Below are 20,761 nucleotides of genomic sequence, written 5' to 3'. Positions count from 1 at the left end.
CGTGTTTTGAGAGTGTTTGGACTTAACTGTCAATTGCCAACCAACCATCCAACGATCATAGAAACAATATACCATGCACTTACCATCATTTCTTCGGATATAGGACCCATACTTTTAATGTAAAGATCAGTTAACACTTCAGTTGGGGGGCCTGCAAAAGCAAGAGGAAAACACATCACGTTATCCGAAAGAATGATACTGTCTATGAATAGGACGAGATGTTACCCTTAAACTGATGGAATGGCCAGTCCCTGATACCATCTTCAGAACAGGACGAGATGCTTCCCTTAAACTGATTGAATGGCCAGTCCCCTAAATCACTGAACGTATCAAGTAGGCTGCAGAGTTTATACATGATAAGTAGTTTTCTGAATGAAATATCTGCTCTAAAGGCCAGCGTTACCGAAGTTACTGTTCCCAACCTAAGCCAAGCTAAACAGACATACTCGAGCATATCAGCTTTAAATTCAATCAATCTTCACCTCTCTATTGACTATTCTGCTCAAAACGATACATGTTTGTGACTTAAAGATTTTGACACATCTCACTACGTCTACACATAAAAGTCTCGTCAAATTAAGTTATAATCCAGCTCAATCCAATCTATAATATCCATTCCAAATACACTACGTCAGATTTCATCGCCGATTCATTACAAATGCTCATATCTTGACATTATATATCTTAGAGCTAATCTAGTGATGTTAACCGAACTGACATTTTTGACGGGTTTCAGCACAACTGCATCGGCGGCGGAAGGATGTGTCTCTCACCAGCACGGAAGAGCAAGCATAAAAAAACTACTGCGCTCCCAGCAAGCTTACACATTGTATGACTATCCAATTAAAGACCATAACTCCAGGTATTTTGTCATTTCCTGCTGTATGACGTTTTCAAAAGTGCACCTAACAATCTATATAATACAGAAAACCCCATGCAATTTGCTCCATCCATTTTGAAGATATAGCCCTTCAGGTGTTTGACAACTAGATCACCTAATCAGGCTAGCAACTAGCTTGTTAGAGCCAGGCGGCGGGTTCACCAAAATTGTGATGTAGATCAGGCTATTGCCCTACTTGGGAGGACACATATGAATTAATGCTCTTAAAATTGATATATGAAGTCTGTTTTTCATTGACATTTTCAATGTTCAAGTACGAAAGCATACCTTTGCCCATAATAAATGAGTTTATTGTATTCCAAAAAATATTTTAATTAAATATTTTAATTTTTTTTGGAAAACCGGTCATATTTATTTTAGAAGTCAACTCTCACATCTAGAAAGTGTTATTTGAGCTAATTCATGAAGTGGGGAAACAAAATCAATGCCAAAAAAAACATAGGCCCCACAAATATGGTCCAATTAGGTTTTCTAGACAATTTAGGCAAATTTATAGAACTTAATTGATTTTTCAAATTCGATTCTTTTTACAGAAAATTGCATCAAACATCAATTTATACAATACTTAAACTATCATAATGTATTTCTAATATAAAGCTTCGATATACCTTATGATAAGGTAAGGTAATACAGACAAATTTATACTATTTATAGTAAGAAATCCAACGTCAGCCTGATCTATGTCAGTAAACCTGCCGCCTGACTTTACTTAGAAACCTAACCAAGGCTGTTACATAACATGTAAACAAAGCCGTTAATATGCTATATCTCTGGACTGGGTCCTTAAATTTTGATCAAACTTGATTTAATGCGGAGCTTTAAGTCCAGTGTTTGAGGATTTGTACATGTCATGCAATCATAAAAGCAGGAGTCATGGCCTTTAAGATTATCAGAAGATGACACAATCCAATTGTTCCTGGCGATTTCACGACTTGGCAATCTATGCTTGGTATTGCATACAGTCAAAATAAAATTGCGTCATAAAATGGATACCTGACCAGCCGGAAATTCACACAGCACCAGATCCAGGCATCCATACTTTTTTACGGTTATCGCATGTCGATAATGAGGTTGATTCTGGTCGTATCTCTCCAAAATTTTACCAGTCTTTTATCTGTCACACGCGTGGAAGAGCACGAAAATCTAATTTGTGAATTTCACTCTACTTTCTCGTTGGTTATTGCACGACATCAACAGCCGCGAGGAGGTCAAGGATGAAAAACAGCATTGAAAAACTTGATGTGTACATTGACTGTACATTGCTAAAGAATGCCAATGGCAGAGGGTACACGGGTAGTATCTTTCAAATCCCCCACCAGGTCGAGAATAACAGGTCAATTTGTCACATGCTGCTGGAGCACCACGCGAGAGATAAGGATAGTACATATTCATGCATTCCGGCACTAGAACTAGTAGAAGCTTCCTGGTAAAGAGATCACTCGAAACCAGGGTTCGAGAGTGGGGGGTTTCAGATGTTGGCTTACATTAACTGATTATACTTGCGAAATGCTCCCAGTCAACAGCCGGGGATTTATGCCAAAGCCAGTTACAATCATACTCGTACTTGCTTCTTCTCGTATGATGTACCTCTGGTGTCCCTCATTTACCTACATCGTTTTGTTATGATGTCTGTATATAGCTGAGTAGAATCCCTAAGGTTAACAATAACAAACCTTTCTACAAGGGACTAGACCATCTAATACATAAACCTTCCCGCGTATGGCCAATCGAATACCCACAGTGATGCCCTCATATGTAGGAAACTTGATGATCAGGTCCATGTGAAAGGCATTCTTTTGCGTAGAAATGTGATAAATCTGCATCATTATTGGACCTGCACACCAATTTCATCTCTTACTGACATATGTATAGAACAGCACTGAACCAACGCGCCATTTAAGAAAAATAATTCATTTTGAGAAGCGGTCATATGTTTCCAGGTTGTTCGGCGTTTATTCGTAGGCTACGCTTACTCCGAACTAACCTAACCAAGTCCTCTATTCGGTTCCACTATGAATCTTGAGCAATCAAGACAGATATGCAGAAACTCAATGAAACAGATGCCTTATTCATTGCACACAAATTGGTGCTTTGTGAAATAAAATCTCATTTCCCGAGGGCTGTTCGTACAACATCATTCTGTATTGTTTGGTTTTCTCCTGCATAGGTCAAGTGGTGGGGTATTGAATATGACGATGAAGTAGAATATAATGGTAGGATAACACTGGACTTGTGAAGGATCCAAAACGGTTATTAGACATGAAATATTCTAATGAGAAACTTTTACGATATGAGACTACAAAGTCTATAGTATCATTCATTGCTTGCATCGCTAATCTCGTGCTAGAGACAAGTGCAGATTATGGAACTGATTAAAAGATTACCAAGCGAGCAAGTGCAAATGATGTAGTTATCGAGATTCAAAGCCCAAACGTGAGCTATGTTGGAATAAGACCTGCAATATCTTGTCTCCAACACTTTGTGCACAGTGCAATGGTTTTGTCAGAGTGAATTTCTCATCATCATTCCGCACAAACAAAGGCAGCGATTGCTCAGACAACCATGCCACCTTAGGAGTGGACGTATAAATTACTGAAATTCTGAAAAAATATGATTATGATTGATCAAGATTCCTACAGTTATTTCCTGACAACAATTCAGCAAGTTGACAGCACCCACTGTGCCAGTTAATCTATTGGGAAACCACTGGCGGTTCAGCAAAAACTTTTCCATTGGTGATAGGCATGGAGTAGTTATGTGAGAATGAACTCGGGGACTAGGCATATTTAGTTGAATTGATTCAGTTTGTAGGCCCAGGTCGTATTTAATCACTTGGTACTGTATTCAGACTTGCAAGTCTTTTCGATTCTGTTAGTAAAAAGAATTTGACAAATAAGTAGCCATTAAATGACTCGACAATCTCAGGTCATACAATTACTTACCATTATAGAATCAATCAAGAGTAAACCGACCAAGCCTGCCCCAAAACACGTAAATCCCCAAACTCCCATGATCATCATTTGCACGAACGGTCAGGCTAAGATAGAATTCGTATTCTATCCTGGTAAAGGGCTCCCGAGATACCACGGCGAGAAAGGAGATCCCTTCGATTAGAGGTGGCTTTTGAGGTTCTCGTGATTCTATTACCTGAAATATATCTCCATCTCTACTGATTGCTTGGCTCCTGTATTGATCTCTTCGACTGCCAGTGTAGTTAATCGCACGGAAGAAGGTTACGATGGAATCGACCAGATACATCGTGTTGGTTATCAATGAATAGAGCTGTAAGAGCCAAGGGCGACACTACCTTATGGAATCAACCGGTGAACAAGTTAATTGTTAATGAAGAGAGCTGGACGAGCCAAAGGCCACACTGACGTAATCAGTAAGGTGTCAATCAGTGAACATAGCGACTTATTTTGCCACCAATGTCGTGTTGAGCCGCTAATCGATATGCACTGTTTCGTTTGCTGTGAAATCCACTGATAATTCTTCATAATCTGAACAGAACGACCAGACAGATAAGAATCAGCACCTTTGTTTCTACAAGCATTGCAATCCAGTCTCTCTCATTTTTGTTTCTCACAATTCTCATCATCACACCAACGAAACGGGAGAAGAGGTGCAAATACCTCTACTTAAGCCTGATTATGCAAATATGTGTTCTGGAAGCTAGGCACTCTCCTTCAGTTAGAATTACGAGAATGTCCGTATAACATTGCAGTAAGTTAGTCAATAAAGTTCATTTAAAACATACACATGAACTGATCGCGATGATATTTGAAGAGAGGAAAGGGTCATCCGTTTTTCCTAAACCGCTTTGTTGGTCATATTGATTCCCGTTAAGTCCAATGTATTGCTTGTGTTTTATCTAAGATGGGGTTTCTTGCCGTCATCAGACCGAGTCGTGGCTGGTTGTCAGTGTGCTTCACTGATCTCACAGCATTCTTATCATTAAGTTGGTCTTGGTAGGTATTTATGCCGAGGCTCGCCTACACATTATGTGGTATGGTCGAGAGTGCCAGCTGCAGGAAAACACCGGTTTATGACACGAAACACTAAAGCTCCGTTGGATGTTAAGTGGGCTATAAAGATGCCAACTAAATTAGAAAGATGGATGTATTTAATTGGAAAATTGTCTTGCAGAATTTATTGAAGCAGCGACTGAAGTTTAATTTGGATTAATTGCAAGAAGTGATGTGTGTATTAGCAATGACGTCCAATTACAAGTATGTTGTCTGTCTCACATCTATATACATAAACATAAGAACACACAACGCATAATAAGGTATCCACAAAGAATGACATGACGAAGTGCATTAATAAGAACCCACAGATATACGCTTCAGTTTTGTTATTTTCAAATGAAATACTTCTTCATAAGCGTATTTTACAACGTCTCTGCATGGGTAATTTAAATCAATCATCTTTCTTTTATAATCTCTGAGTTTAACACATTGACGGTTTACAAGTCTTAGTGGCATACTGAACTTAACAAGGGCAACGCGAAGCGAAGCTTATCCTGCCATACGAGCACAGAATATAAAATTATGTGATCTTGAAGATATTAATCATTGCATCGCACGGGGAAATAATACAGGGCACTTACGTTAGGCGAGTGTAGCTCTCCTATTACACCCCATCATGCCACAGGAAACTGGAAGCCCATCAGACGACTAGTTCAGCAGTTGAGTCCACATTGCGAAATCCAAAAATTGCCGCCTGGCAGCCATACTGGACATCTGATCGACACCAAACTGTTCGGGCGCCTCTCAGATCGGGGCCAAAGTCAATAGGGTACCTCTCTCCCATCCTACCCCTTCATGCCAGAGAAAAGTGAAGCTCGACAATTCATTCAGGAGTTTAGAGTCCAGAATGCAAAATCCGAAATTGCCGATATCGGGCCCAAAATCGATAGGGCACCTCTCCCACCCCACCCCATTTACGCTACAGAAAACCAAAGCCCATAAGCGGCATGACCTATTCGCGAAAATACTCTGCAAGCGATTTTTTTCTGTTTCGAGTAGTTCGCTTGGTCAGCCAGCGGCGATGACAACACGCTCATCGCAAAGAAACAGCTTTGACATCCTCAGTGTCTTTCATGCAGCAGGTGAACATGTTTCTCGGCGAATACAGGCGTGTACGTAGCATTTATACACTTTTGGATACAAGATACTACAGGCAGGGGTCATGCAAGCAACTTGACGTAAATGCATATTGACAGACATGCGATTGGCGACTGCAATAATTTAGCACGTCAGTTAAAATAGAAAACAGCCCTTGTGCACAGCGCAATGTCAGACATCTGTGTCTGTCACGTTTTCTCAACAGGATTTTGACGATTTAATGCTTGCATCAGCAAGGTAATAACGGGTAATTTCATTAAGAGTGCATATTAGCAGCGAAAGTTACGATTCGTGACATCCTTTCGCTGATCACAAACTCCACGTACAGTTAGTTATTCGTAGACGCAGGGCCAATCGGACGTCATCAAAGCCATCCTAGAGTACTGCATGTCCGACGAACATCGACCTGGAAAGCCAAGTGTTTCTTTGTGTGACCATCACGTTTGGCCAAGTGAGTAGTGTGGATTACAAGACGCCAAGCCTATAGTAAGCAAGGGTCAAATTGAAATGTAAATCATTACTATCAAATGTGAAATATACAAGTCTTGTTCATTCATGACTTCTGTTGCAGTCCGTATCCCTGCATTACTTCAGGGTGAGCATAACGGACACGTAGGATGTAATTGTTTCCGACCTGTTGGCTTTATAGATGTTCATTGTTTTTAACGATATGTCAAATACTAAAAAAGGTGTCCGGGTATTTCTGTGCGTCGGTTTATAATATCTTGTTCTTGGAATATAAAGTCATTCGTTGACTCCATGTTTTTTTGCCCAGAAGGGCCTTCCGTTTTCAGATACCCTCTCATTAGTTTATACGGGGTATATACTGCTGTGAACCACAGCTTTGGGTCTTTACATTTTATGGCGCGGCTATTATAAGCCGAGATTTTCTGTGTATATAATTAAAAGTGCCATGGTTCCAGAATCTAAAGGAACACATATAGATCCGCCAACATACATCCTACAAGCTTTGATTGACTTGATCATGAAATCAGAGTCGTGGCTTCGAGACATAATCATGAATTCTCCTTCCGGCAAATTGATATTTAACCTTTTTTTCCCGGTAGATTGAAAAAAAATCCCCAGAATTACGCTTTGGAAAGATCAGGTTGCAAGTTAAGTCTTACTAGGGGAAAAATCAGATTTCAAGCGAACACACAATCTTGATTGATGGGCTAAAAACTCACGATTGCACACTATTCGTCAGGATTAATCAGCCAGAAAACCACGCCGTAATATGATTTATGCCTTCCGTTGGAGCGAATCTGTTAGGACGTACGCTATCGTCAACCTTAGGGTAATTATCATCATAGAATGGCGTCTTAATGAGTTTTATCATATCGTCGGTGTTCTGGCGAAGGCAGTCATAGGTTGATTGATGCCTTCCAGTCAATGGAAGGGGTTGCTCGTTTACTTGCAGTCTGGGACAGTCGGTGAGGGATTGGCCAGTTAATGGAAGGGGTTGCTCGTTTACTTGCAGTCTGGGACAGTCGGTGAGGGATTGGCCAGTAAATGGAAGGGATTGTTCGCTAACCTACAGTCTGGGACAGTCGGTGAGGGATTGACCAGTTAATGGAAGGGATTGTTCGCTAACCTACAGTCTGGGACTGTCGGTGAGGGATTGGCCAGTTAATGGAAGGGATTGTTCGCTAACCTACAGTCTGGGACAGTCGGTGAGGGATTGGCCAGTTAATGGAAGGGATTGTTCGTTAACCTGCAGTATGGGACAGTCGATGAGGGATTTGACAATCAATGGAAGGGGTTGCTTGTTTACTTGCAGTCTGGGACAGACAGTTTACTTTATATACACTACGATTCTTTTTCGATATACCTTTTTCGTATTAAAAACGTTTCAATAGTTTGCGGGCATCACCTCGGCAGTGTTTACAGGTTTGGTGTTTATTAAAAGAAAACTATAGAAAACATAGGACACAATGTTTGGAGATCGGATGGGATTTGTCATACCCCGGTATGACACTTATAGACTTCCTCATTTCCTGCCAAAGCTGATATCTAACAAAGCATTACGACAATTCCTAAGTAATTGAAAGTTATCGGAAACGCATTATTATCATATATTTTTATATCGTTAAGCACAGCGAATAATAACAACACTGGCTTAGCACGAGCTTGGAGCCCAAGTTATTCGCAGCCTTCTCACAAACCGCAAAAAATTACGACAAATTGGACAAGATTGCACATTTCCACCTTGGAGTGCTTTAGGTAATTGTGCTACAAAACCCTTCTCTGGCTAGGAGTTTTTACATTTCTCCACAAATTCCGCCCGGGTGCTCACGGTTGCCATCCTTAATGTCGGAATTGGAGGCAAACCAGTTTCGTTGCCCAAGGAGGAATTTTCATGTGCTGGGGTGAGGCTATATACAATGCATGGGTTACACTTCGTCCACAATACCAAATCGGTCATGCGGGGCACACCTTCTGTTTTCTCGACACTCGTGACCTAGCAGCCGCTATATGAGAAATTGGCATTCAAGAAGTGACTTGGAATATAGTTAATTTAGTGGCACAAACTAATGTTTGTCTAAATGGGAAGCCCTGGTTGATTAATAAACTAGATGTCTCATTCATGGTAATGATAATTGTTTAAAACGTAAGCATCGATCACGGCATATCATTCCAGGTTGCCATTTTTGTTCCATATTCTTATGATAAATACTGCTGGTGATTAGCTAAATCACCCCAGCTTCCTGCATTCGGCCATCCACACCCATTTGTTGAATGAACGTTGAAACACGATTCTTAACTCGGTAATGAGTGGCATCGTTATGCACGTATCAAGGTAACATATAATCGTTCAATAACCTGAGATGTCGCAAGTAATTGACCATTTCTATGGATGCTATCTAGGACTCATCGCTTATGATGACACACGCCATTTGTCTGCGGTAATGTATGTATCGTGAGGGGTCGCGGTAAGGCGAATAAGTTACCTTACTTGAGGTGTGTATATTCAGAAGAGCTTCATTGAACTGTGACAGATCGAACGGAATAAACTAGGACAGTCAATGGAAGCACTGATGGAATTTGTTCATGTTGGCATTGTGGCTATATTTACGAGAAAAAATGTCTCAGGAGCATCTCGGGGTATGAGAGAAATCCAGTGATATTATCAACTAGAGGCCTATCAGCCAGAGAGCTTCGCTCGGTCCTTCTGGTTGCACATATTAACTTTATTTAATGAGCGCGATTTGAACTCAACTGCAGTGTTTGGTGGGTTACGGCCCATTTCGCCTACTCCCATTTCGCCTACTCCCGTTTTCTCCTACAAAATGTGGTCATTTCGCCTACAACCCATCTCGCCTACTCCCATTTTGCCTAATTCCCATTTCGCCTACAACCCATTTCGCCTACTTCTCATTTCGCCTAAACCCATTTTACCTACTCCCATTTCGCCTACTTCCCATTTCGCCTACTTCCCATTTCGCCTACTTCCCATTTTACCTGCTGTAGTATGGTTTGCCCAGATAGTGGTACTATAAAACTTTGTGGATAATGTGTAAATATTTTAAGTGGGTGTCTGCTAAGAAAAGGCGGGGTCCGATGGTGCCTTTGAGCAATTTGTTGATAAAGGCACCTAAAAATATGTTTTAATAATAATAATAAATAATAAAAAATAGGCGAAATGGGAGTAGGCGAAATGGGTGTAGGCGAAATAGGAGTAGGCGAAATGGGTGTAGGCGAAGTGGGTGTAGGCGAAATAGGAGTAGGCGAAATGGGTGTAGGCGAAGTGGGTGTAGGCGAAATGAGAGTAGGCAAAATGGGATGACACTGTTTGGTGAGCACTGATAATACTTTTCTCCTAAACAATACAAAACCAGCTTCAGCTACATGGGACTCGTGTGGCACTTGATAGGCTATCGGATGTATTTTGCTGATTTATTCGGACTAAATCGATTAGCAAGAAGAACATAGCAACAAGGGCGAAATAAGATCCTCGTGGAGTACTGGACGATATAAGCGAGCCTGGGACGTACGTTTTTCCTGATTTACCTCAAATGAGGAATTACTACAGTCCCGCGTGGCTCTGCCTGGTCGGAACGACTGCCCTGGCTAGCAAGTGATGAATACAGTGGTCTCACGTTGGCTGGCCTAGTCGGTACGACTGCTCGCATTGACACCCGCACCGGATCGCTCCTGGGAAATGTACCAATCAAGCCAATCATGGTAACATTGATTGCGTTTAGATTGGAACCGCCTCAGCCCCGGAGCACATATTGCCATAATAAGACGCCGGTGATTACAGCATGTCGTTACCCAAACTGTCATTCGTTTCACTGATGACCAGTCAATGACAGAGCGTGTCTGCCTCTTCCAGTCGGACTCTACTCCAGCAGTTAGTAGTAGTCGGAGAGATTCCGTGATAGATGTATACGAGCACACTCGACAGAACGTGTCTGCCTCTTCCAGTCGAAGTCTACTCCAGCACTAGTATTCGGAGAGATGTATACCCGCACATGTTTGTACATGCAAGTTTTTAATTAAGGTTTGGCAATAAGATAGAATCGTCGCGGAGAAGAAGAATTGGAAAGCATGTCACTCGAGGCTACTTTGGTCAACGCTAACTTCGCCTGTCTGTCCGTGATCCATGTTAGCCAAAGTTCCGCATAACAATGATAAGCTTCCTGTTTGGTCAATGCTAACTTCACCGGTATGTCCGTGATAGGTGTGAGTCAAAACCCCGCATCACAATGACAAGCTGCCTGCTTGGTCAATGCTAACCTCACTTGTCTATCCGTAATAGGTTTCAGTCAAAGCCCCGTTACACAAGGATTCGCTACCTGATTCATCAATGTTAACTTCACTCGTCTTTTACGCAACACCTGAACATCAAACCTCTCAATGACAGATTGACGATAGATTAGGAAACACAGACAAGTTAATTGAGTGTCTCCCGCCTAGTCTCTACAAGAAGCGGCCATACGTGAACGGAATATGGATGCCACGACATCAAGGATTTGGCCAGGTCGACTTGTCTATTGAGGTATTACTGTGACTTCCTACTGGATAAAAAGCTCTGAAGTTTTGATGTTGTCCACATGTCTTTATATATCACAAAACCTCAATGTTTATTTCTACAAATATATGTTCTCAAGTTTTAGAAATAAAGCGGGAATGAGGATAAATTTGCAAAGTATCTATTTCAACTTTGGCGATATCAATTCAAAATTTTCATTTCTCCACTATTTGACTTTGACTTCAAACAACTTTCTCAGTACCAGTCTCTTTGGTTTATTTTAGTAATCAATATTCCTTCAGTGGTGTAACGTTCTTACTAATGACTTTTGACAAACTTCATTGACAAACGATGAAATGTTCGATAAATGAATCAACAACTTAAAAGAAATATTTAAAGAAGTGAACCAATTCATCATCGTAATCAAACAATACTAACGCTATATCAACACCCAGATCACAGCCTGATTGACTGGCAAAATTGCACTCGATCTTCTTTTATACTAGATGAAGTGATAATGACAAGTGACATTATTGAGTGTTTATCTGAAACCCATTACAACATTCCAAGATATAGCAACATTTTATTGACGCTTATCATTTCCATAAAATGTCAAAAATGCCTGAATACATGGAGGGTGAATTCGATTATTAGAGTTCCAAGGTTATGAGTAAACTCAGTTTAGGCATATTCAACTAAATGTCTTGAAACATTAGTTTACCTCCATTTAGAGAGATTTCGATGTAGAAAACACTTGATCCGGTTATTAAAAAGCACGTTAACTCGTGACATCGTGTTGACGTATTGTTACAGGTCAACAGAATAATGTTTCAAGCTAACATGCTTTTTAACGACGTGATCTATGTGTAATCCAAAAAACATTATTAGATAAAGCAGTAACACAATGAGCTTGTTCCTCCTAACAAATACTAATAATGAGCACACATAAGGCACTAGTTGACAAGAAATCTATCTAATCCTGAAATAAATCATAACTGCAGTAGCAACGGCTGATGAAAGTCTTCAATAAAGCAATGCATAATTGCATATCAGATGCGCCTTGACACTAATACGGCCATTCCAGTAGAACAATTGATTGCTCAGCTGCTTACAAACACTTTGCCCTGTCAGTAACACTGGAATTATGCCTGCTTAGAGAAATTAAACAAACGAGGAACACATGCACACATCCCTAATAACCATCTTGCAAACGTTGCCTTTCCTGCAGCCATAAACAAATTGTACAGGGAAGTTAGCCCATAACTTGTGGTGAACGCTATATGCACTTGGAGTGTACATACTGTTTCGGTATGGATTCAGATGGATTCAGATGCTACTGCCATGGGCCAGCTGTTCGTCATTTACACGGCACAGTGGTGGAGACGATACAATCCAAAGGTATGATTCTCACGCGCTAAAGTATAATCTTGTAAATGACGACGTCATTATAACAGGGTCGTTGGAGAGCAATGACCCCCATTCCTCCCCGAGACCTGCATGCGCCCCAGCTTTACCCGAGCTGATTGGACAATGGCGTGTCTATGCGACGAAGTCATGGTGCGCCGTAGAACAAGCCAAGCCTGTGTTGTTTCCTGCGTAATAGAATAGAATCGTTTTGCCTACCATAGCATTCTTGTAAGACTGAAGCAAGTTGACGAATAGAATCGTTTTGCCTACCATAGCATTCTTGTAAGACTGAAGCAAGTTGACGAATAGAATCGTTTTGCCTCCCATAGCATTCTTGTAAGACTGAAGCAAGTTGACGAATAGAATCGTTTTCCCTACCATAGCATTCTTGGAAGACTGAAGCAAGTTGACGAATAGAATCGTTTTGCCTACCATAGCATTCTTGTAAGACTGAAGCAAGTTGACGAATAGAATCGTTTTGCCTCCCATAGCATTCTTGTAAGACTGAAGCAAGTTGACGAATAGAATCGTTTTCCCTACCATAGCATTCTTGGAAGACTGAAGCAAGTTGACGAATAGAATCGTTTTGCCTACCATAGCATTCTTGTAAGACTGAAGGAAGTTGACGAATAGAATCGTTTTGCCTACCATAGCATTCTTGGAAGACTGAAGCAAGTTGACGAATAGAATCGTTTTGCCTACCATAGCATTCTTGGAAGACTGAAGCAAGTTGACGAATAGAATCGTTTTGCCTACCATAGCATTCTTGGAAGACTGAAGCAAGTTGACGAATAGAATCGTTTTGCCTACCATAGCGTTCTTGGAAGACTGAAGGGAGTTGACGAATAGAATCGTTTTGCCTACCATAGCATTCTTGGAAGACTGAAGCAAGTTGACGAATAGAATCGTTTTGCCTACCATAGCATTCTTGGAAGACTGAAGCAAGTTGACGAATAGAATCGTTTTGCCTACCATAGCATTCTTGGAAGACTGAAGCAAGTTGACGAATAGAATCGTTTTCCCTACCATAGCATTCTTGGAAGACTGAAGCAAGTTGACGAATAGAATCGTTTTGCCTACCATAGCATTCTTGGAAGACTGAAGCAAGTTGACGAATAGAATCGTTTTGCCAACCATAGCATTCTTGGAAGACTGAAGCAAGTTGACGAATAGAATCGTTTTGCCTACCATAGCGTTCTTGGAAGACTGAAGCAAGTTGACGAATAGAATCGTTTTGCCTACCATAGCATTCTTGGAAGACTGAAGCAAGTTGACGAATAGAATCGTTTTGCCTACCATAGCATTCTTGTAAGACTGAAGCAAGTTGACGAATAGAATCGTTTTCCCTACCATAGCATTCTTGGAAGACTGAAGCAAGTTGACGAATAGAATCGTTTTGCCTACCATAGCATTCTTGTAAGACTGAAGGAAGTTGACGAATAGAATCGTTTTGCCTACCATAGCATTCTTGGAAGACTGAAGCAAGTTGACGAATAGAATCGTTTTGCCTACCATAGCATTCTTGGAAGACTGAAGCAAGTTGACGAATAGAATCGTTTTGCCTACCATAGCATTCTTGGAAGACTGAAGCAAGTTGACGAATAGAATCGTTTTGCCTACCATAGCGTTCTTGGAAGACTGAAGGGAGTTGACGAATAGAATCGTTTTGCCTACCATAGCATTCTTGGAAGACTGAAGCAAGTTGACGAATAGAATCGTTTTGCCTACCATAGCATTCTTGGAAGACTGAAGCAAGTTGACGAATAGAATCGTTTTGCCTACCATAGCATTCTTGGAAGACTGAAGCAAGTTGACGAATAGAATCGTTTTCCCTACCATAGCATTCTTGGAAGACTGAAGCAAGTTGACGAATAGAATCGTTTTGCCTACCATAGCATTCTTGGAAGACTGAAGCAAGTTGACGAATAGAATCGTTTTGCCAACCATAGCATTCTTGGAAGACTGAAGCAAGTTGACGAATAGAATCGTTTTGCCTCCCATAGCATTCTTGGAAGACTGAAGGAAGTTGACGAATAGAATCGTTTTGCCTACCATAGCATTCTTGGAAGACTGAAGCAAGTTGACGAATAGAATCGTTTTGCCTACCATAGCATTCTTGGAAGACTGAAGGGAGTTGACGAATAGAATCGTTTTGCCTACCATAGCATTCTTGTAAGACTGAAGGAAGTTGACGAATAGAATCGTTTTGCCTACCATAGCATTCTTGGAAGACTGAAGCAAGTTGACGAATAGAATCGTTTTGCCTACCATAGCATTCTTGTAAGACTGAAGGAAGTTGACGAATAGAATCGTTTTGCCTACCATAGCATTCTTGGAAGACTGAAGCAAGTTGACGAATAGAATCGTTTTGCCTACCACAGCATTCTTGGAAGACTGAAGGAAGTTGACGAATAGAATCGTTTTGCCTACCATAGCATTCTTGGAAGACTGAAGCAAGTTGACGAATAGAATCGTTTTGCCTACCACAGCATTCTTGGAAGACTGAAGCAAGTTGACGAATAGAATCGTTTTGCCTCCCATAGCATTCTTGTAAGACTGAAGCAAGTTGACGAATAGAATCGTTTTGCATACCATAGCGTTCTTGGAAGACTGAAGCAAGTTGACGAATAGAATCGTTTTGCCTACCATAGCATTCTTGGAAGACTGAAGCAAGTTGACGAATAGAATCGTTTTGCCTACCAGCATTCTTGGAAGACTGAAGCAAGTTGACGAATAGAATCGTTTTGCCTACCATAGCATTCTTGGAAGACTGAAGGAAGTTGACGAATAGAATCGTTTTGCCTACCATAGCATTCTTGGAAGACTGAAGCAAGTTGACGAATAGAATCGTTTTGCCTACCATAGCATTCTTGGAAGACTGAAGGGAGTTGACGAATAGAATCGTTTTGCCTACCATAGCATTCTTGGAAGACTGAAGGAAGTTGACGAATAGAATCGTTTTGCCTACCATAGCATTCTTGGAAGACTGAAGCAAGTTGACGAATAGAATCGTTTTGCCTACCACAGCATTCTTGGAAGACTGAAGGAAGTTGACGAATAGAATCGTTTTGCCTACCATAGCGTTCTTGGAAGACTGAAGCAAGTTGACGAATAGAATCGTTTTGCCTACCATAGCATTCTTGGAAGACTGAAGCAAGTTGACGAATAGAATCGTTTTGCCTACCATAGCATTCTTGGAAGACTGAAGCAAGTTGACGAATAGAATCGTTTTGCCTACCACAGCATTCTTGGAAGACTGAAGCAAGTTGACGAATAGAATCGTTTTGCCTCCCATAGCATTCTTGTAAGACTGAAGCAAGTTGACGAATAGAATCGTTTTGCATACCATAGCGTTCTTGGAAGACTGAAGCAAGTTGACGAATAGAATCGTTTTGCCTACCATAGCGTTCTTGGAAGACTGAAGCAAGTTGACGAATAGAATCGTTTTGCCTACCATAGCGTTCTTGGAAGACTGAAGCAAGTTGACGAATAGAATCGTTTTGCCTACCATAGCGTTCTTGGAAGACTGAAGCAAGTTGACGAATAGAATCGTTTTGCCTACCATAGCATTCTTGGAAGACTGAAGGAAGTTGACGAATAGAATCGTTTTGCCTCCCATAGCATTCTTGGAAGACTGAAGCAAGTTGACGAATAGAATCGTTTTGCCTACCATAGCATTCTTGTAAGACTGAAGGAAGTTGACGAATAGAATCGTTTTGCCTACCATAGCATTCTTGGAAGACTGAAGCAAGTTGACGAATAGAATCGTTTTGCCTACCATAGCATTCTTGGAAGACTGAAGCAAGTTGACGAATAGAATCGTTTTGCCTACCATAGCATTCTTGTAAGACTGAAGGAAGTTGACGAATAGAATCGTTTTGCCTACCATAGCATTCTTGGAAGACTGAAGCAAGTTGACGAATAGAATCGTTTTGCCTACCATAGCATTCTTGTAAGACTGAAGCAAGTTGACGAATAGAATCGTTTTGCCTACCATAGCATTCTTGGAAGACTGAAGCAAGTTGACGAATAGAATCGTTTTGCCTACCATAGCATTCTTGGAAGACTGAAGGAAGTTGACGAATAGAATCGTTTTGCCTACCATAGCATTCTTGTAAGACTGAAGCAAGTTGACGAATAGAATCGTTTTGCCTCCCATAGCATTCTTGGAAGACTGAAGCAAGTTGACGAATAGAATCGTTTTGCCTACCATAGCATTCTTGGAAGACTGAAGCAAGTTGACGAATAGAATCGTTTTGCCTACCATAGCATTCTTGTAAGACTGAAGCAAGTTGACGAATAGAATCGTTTTGCCTCCCATAGCATTCTTGTAAGACTGAAGCAAGTTGACGAATAGAATCGTTTTGCCTCCCATAGCATTCTTGTAAGACTGAAGCAAGTTGACGAATAGAATCGTTTTGCCTACCATAGCATTCTTGTAAGACTGAAGCAAGTTGACGAATAGAATCGTTTTGCCTACCATAGCATTCTTGTAAGACTGAAGCAAGTTGACGAATAGAATCGTTTTGCCTACCATAGCATTCTTGGAAGACTGAAGCAAGTTGACGAATAGAATCGTTTTGCCTCCCATAGCATTCTTGGAAGACTGAAGGAAGTTGACGAATAGAATCGTTTTGCCTACCATAGCATTCTTGGAAGACTGAAGGAAGTTGACGAATAGAATCGTTTTGCCTACCATAGCATTCTTGGAAGACTGAAGGGAGTTGACGAATAGAATCGTTTTGCCTACCATAGCGTTCTTGGAAGACTGAAGGAAGTTGATGAATAGAATCGTTTTGCCTACCATAGCATTCTTGGAAGACTGAAGGAAGTTGACGAATAGAATCGTTTTGCCTACCATAGCATTCTTGGAAGACTGAAGGAAGTTGACGAATAGAATCGTTTTGCCTACCATAGCATTCTTGGAAGACTGAAGGAAGTTGACGAATAGAATCGTTTTGCCTACCATAGCATTCTTGGAAGACTGAAGCAAGTTGACGAATAGAATCGTTTTGCCTACCATAGCATTCTTGGAAGACTGAAGCAAGTTGACGAATAGAATCGTTTTGCATACCATAGCGTTCTTGGAAGACTGAAGCAAGTTGACGAATAGATCGTTTTGCCTACCATAGCATTCTTGTAAGACTGAAGCAAGTTGACGAATAGATCGTTTTGCCTACCATAGCATTCTTGGAAGACTGAAGCAAGTTGACGAATAGAATCGTTTTGCCTACCATAGCATTCTTGGAAGACTGAAGCAAGTTGACGAATAGATCGTTTTGCCTACCATAGCATTCTTGTAAGACTGAAGCAAGTTGATGAATGGATCCTATAGCGTTTTTGTAAGACCGGAGCAAGTTTACAAATTTAATCGTTTCGCTTCCTTCTTTTAACCCTTAAGCAATTTGATTTGACAAATGCAACTGAACTACTATACCAACAAACGCCCAACATTGCCGCGTCTTCTGACGACAGCTCCTTCCGGTGTGACTTGCTCAATAAAGCTGAGAAAAACTGGAGAGCAGGTGCGACGATTGAGTTCTCAATTACCTCACTTCAACGAGTGAGAAGTGTACAGCACAGCGCTGTGGAAAGATTGACGTTGTTAGTGTCTCACAGTAGTTATATCAGATGCCAGGTATAATCGTGGATATGTTGGGTGCTGCAATAATAGGAGATCGTGTGAATTATATCTTGCCAAAGGAGTTGGCCTGATGATTGCCATTATAAGACGAGTCAGGCTAGTGTTGTCAGGTGAGGCCACTGACACCTGTAAACTATGTTCTTCCATTTTGTTCTATTTACCGTAAGCGGAATGCAAGGCATGTCCACCTGGACAGAACAACACAGGCCCCCAGGTACAACCTAACAAGGTTCCGGTATGCCCCACATCAAATTGCTCAACTAGTTCTTTGTCTGTCATGCATATATACACAGCCACCTGCTGCTTCAAATAAGCCAACGCAACAACAACAACAACAACAACAACAACAAAAACTACAATTATAAGTCAGGTCGAGTCTGTTAAGGTCATCAAAGTTTATGACCCGAGAGTAATTCACCTTTTGGTGTATTGCATTGGTTCATTTCTCCTCGGTAGTTCGATGAAGCAGATGTTTAGTGCTTGTAATTGACCAATATGACTGGATGGCACTCCACAAATGGCGACGAAGCCTCCATTGGCATCATGTTATGACGGAGGTACATTCGTCCTTAGTGCCGTCTATGGATGTGCACAGCTTTTGCTCACCGACATACATACCATCAGTAATACAATATTGACTACACAAAAGAAAAAAAGTAATGGAAGCAGTAATACCGTGGCAATACCCATTTGCCACATTTTCCGCAGTACGTGTGGATAGGTTAATGGCCACTTGCAGACAACTTTCAGCACCTAGAATCTAATGGTGCATTAATGAATGGAAGAATTGTGTTATTAGATGTTTCGCCCTCGTTAGTACTCAGTCATTCTAACCAGGGTGTTGCTAAAAGGCTCAGCCTTCAACTGCGTAGTAATCACTAAATTTAGTACGTGAACTCAGCTGAGGATGAACACAGGCTATACTCGTATAGGTGTTGCATTTCTGCGGTACATGTACAAGGCAAAACGTCTTTGCCTGAGAACTTGTTGCATCGACACTGCATCAATGTTAACAGTGCGCCACTCTGACATGCCACACTTGTTCAGAAAGAAGAAAGTTACGGGTAACATTTAAACAAAAACTGCATTTCATCTTTGGACACAATAGCCGACACTTTCAAGAATGTTGTTTTACATCAAAGGATTGAAAGAATGTTGCAGACTGTTCCGGGACGTATCAGCTGCCTGTTTTACCTGTGGTACCTTTGAACGAGTGACATCTCATCTTGGTGCTTATTAGACCCCTAGGTATACATGCTTGTAGAGATTAACCTAACCGCTAACTGTGAAAGAACAAGTCAAGACTCACCAAAGGTGAGGTGAAAATATGATACAGTACGTTATTGACTTGATTGAGTACTCTTGTAGGTTCCCAGCCCTAGTTGGGTGGCTGAACAAGGGCGTCTCTATGACAATGCTCCCTTACCAGTAACTATAACGTGGCCAGCATTAGATGACAAGCATGCAGCAGCCCTCGTCACAGCAAGAATAATTCCCCCATATCATGTCTAACCCAATGATAGGAACATCTTTACATAGCCAAAATTGGATATTAACCTATCGAGTTAATTTAAGAGTGCATACCGTTAGCAGGTTTATCTTCAGTCATGACTTGCAGCACGATGTAACATATGCATTCAATTGTTGTCTCAGCGTTCATGTTCCAGTCAGATTTGGACACACCTATGTCATAAACGTAATTATGAACCTTTTCAATTGGAAAGGAACCTGATGTCCAATGCTGTAAACCTACTCTTAAACACTTTTAGTTTGATATCAAACACGGATGACACCTTTCGCTTTAACCGTCTCCAAGTAGGTCAGTTGGTAATGAAAATGGGTTAGCACAAACCTACTGTTCATAACCTTTCGTTCGATACCAAACACGACTACTTTAGCTATAACGGTCTTAAAGTAGGGCAGAGGGTCATAAAAGTAGGTCAGTGCAAATCTCTCCTTCATTACCTTGAGTTTAGATTAGTTCTTGTGAAACTGCCCTATTCCCTCCCATAATGCTACAATGCAGTCTCTTGATTGCGACATGAGGCATGATGCTGTCTCTTACATCACCCTCTACTCTCATATCAATCAGACTACAATGCAGTCTCTTGATTGCGACATGAGGCATGATGCCGTCTCTTACATCACCATCTATTCTTATATCGATCAGGCTACAATGTGGTCACTTACTTGATTGTGACATCACCCTCTTCTCTCATATCATTCAGGCGACAATGCGGTCTCTTACTTGATTGTGACATGAGGCACGATGACGTCTCTTACATCACCATACCCCTTGCCCGACCTCTTCTGAAAAGTTACTCGACTTTCAGTTGCAAGTTGCGGGAAATTTTCATGTAGAAAAAATTTGGTTTCCTGGTATCAAATGATCAGACCCAGCGCTGCCTTTACACTGGCAGATAAACTAAACATAACGGACTCCAATTGCGCCGTGGATAATTTATTTTCGGAGGCATTACCCTCTCTCGACCCAGGGTCGAGCGCGACTGGAAAGGGGTAGGAATTTTAACTCGACCTAAGGTCGAGCATGACACTAAGGGTTAAAGGTTGCATGTTCTAGAGTTTAGGTTAATAGGCAAGCTTTATTTTTCATTATTATAATAAATAAATATTCAGAGATACATTTTCAATTCCAAGGTTTCTTTATTCAATTAACTTGTACAATACAGTAAAACAAGACCAAAACT

General features: G+C 41.0%; 1 protein-coding gene across 4 annotated transcripts in view; it reads right to left on the bottom strand.

Moving 5' to 3' along the window:
* Positions 1–20,761, bottom strand: part of LOC135494001 (gamma-aminobutyric acid receptor subunit alpha-6-like) — a 74,961-nt gene that overhangs the window by 15,382 nt on the left and 38,818 nt on the right. For all 4 annotated transcript variants that reach the window (XM_064781724.1, XM_064781726.1, XM_064781725.1 and 1 more), the window contains one exon: positions 84–151. In XM_064781724.1, the coding sequence (XP_064637794.1) occupies positions 84–151 (68 nt within the window). The remainder of the gene's footprint in view (positions 1–83; positions 152–20,761) is intronic.

The sequence above is a fragment of the Lineus longissimus genome, chromosome 9 (genome assembly GCF_910592395.1).
Source record: "Lineus longissimus chromosome 9, tnLinLong1.2, whole genome shotgun sequence".
NCBI classification, from domain to species: Eukaryota; Metazoa; Nemertea; class Pilidiophora; order Heteronemertea; family Lineidae; genus Lineus; species Lineus longissimus.
The sequence above is the reverse complement of the archived record's forward strand: the minus strand, read 5'-3'. Positions and strand labels throughout refer to the sequence as shown.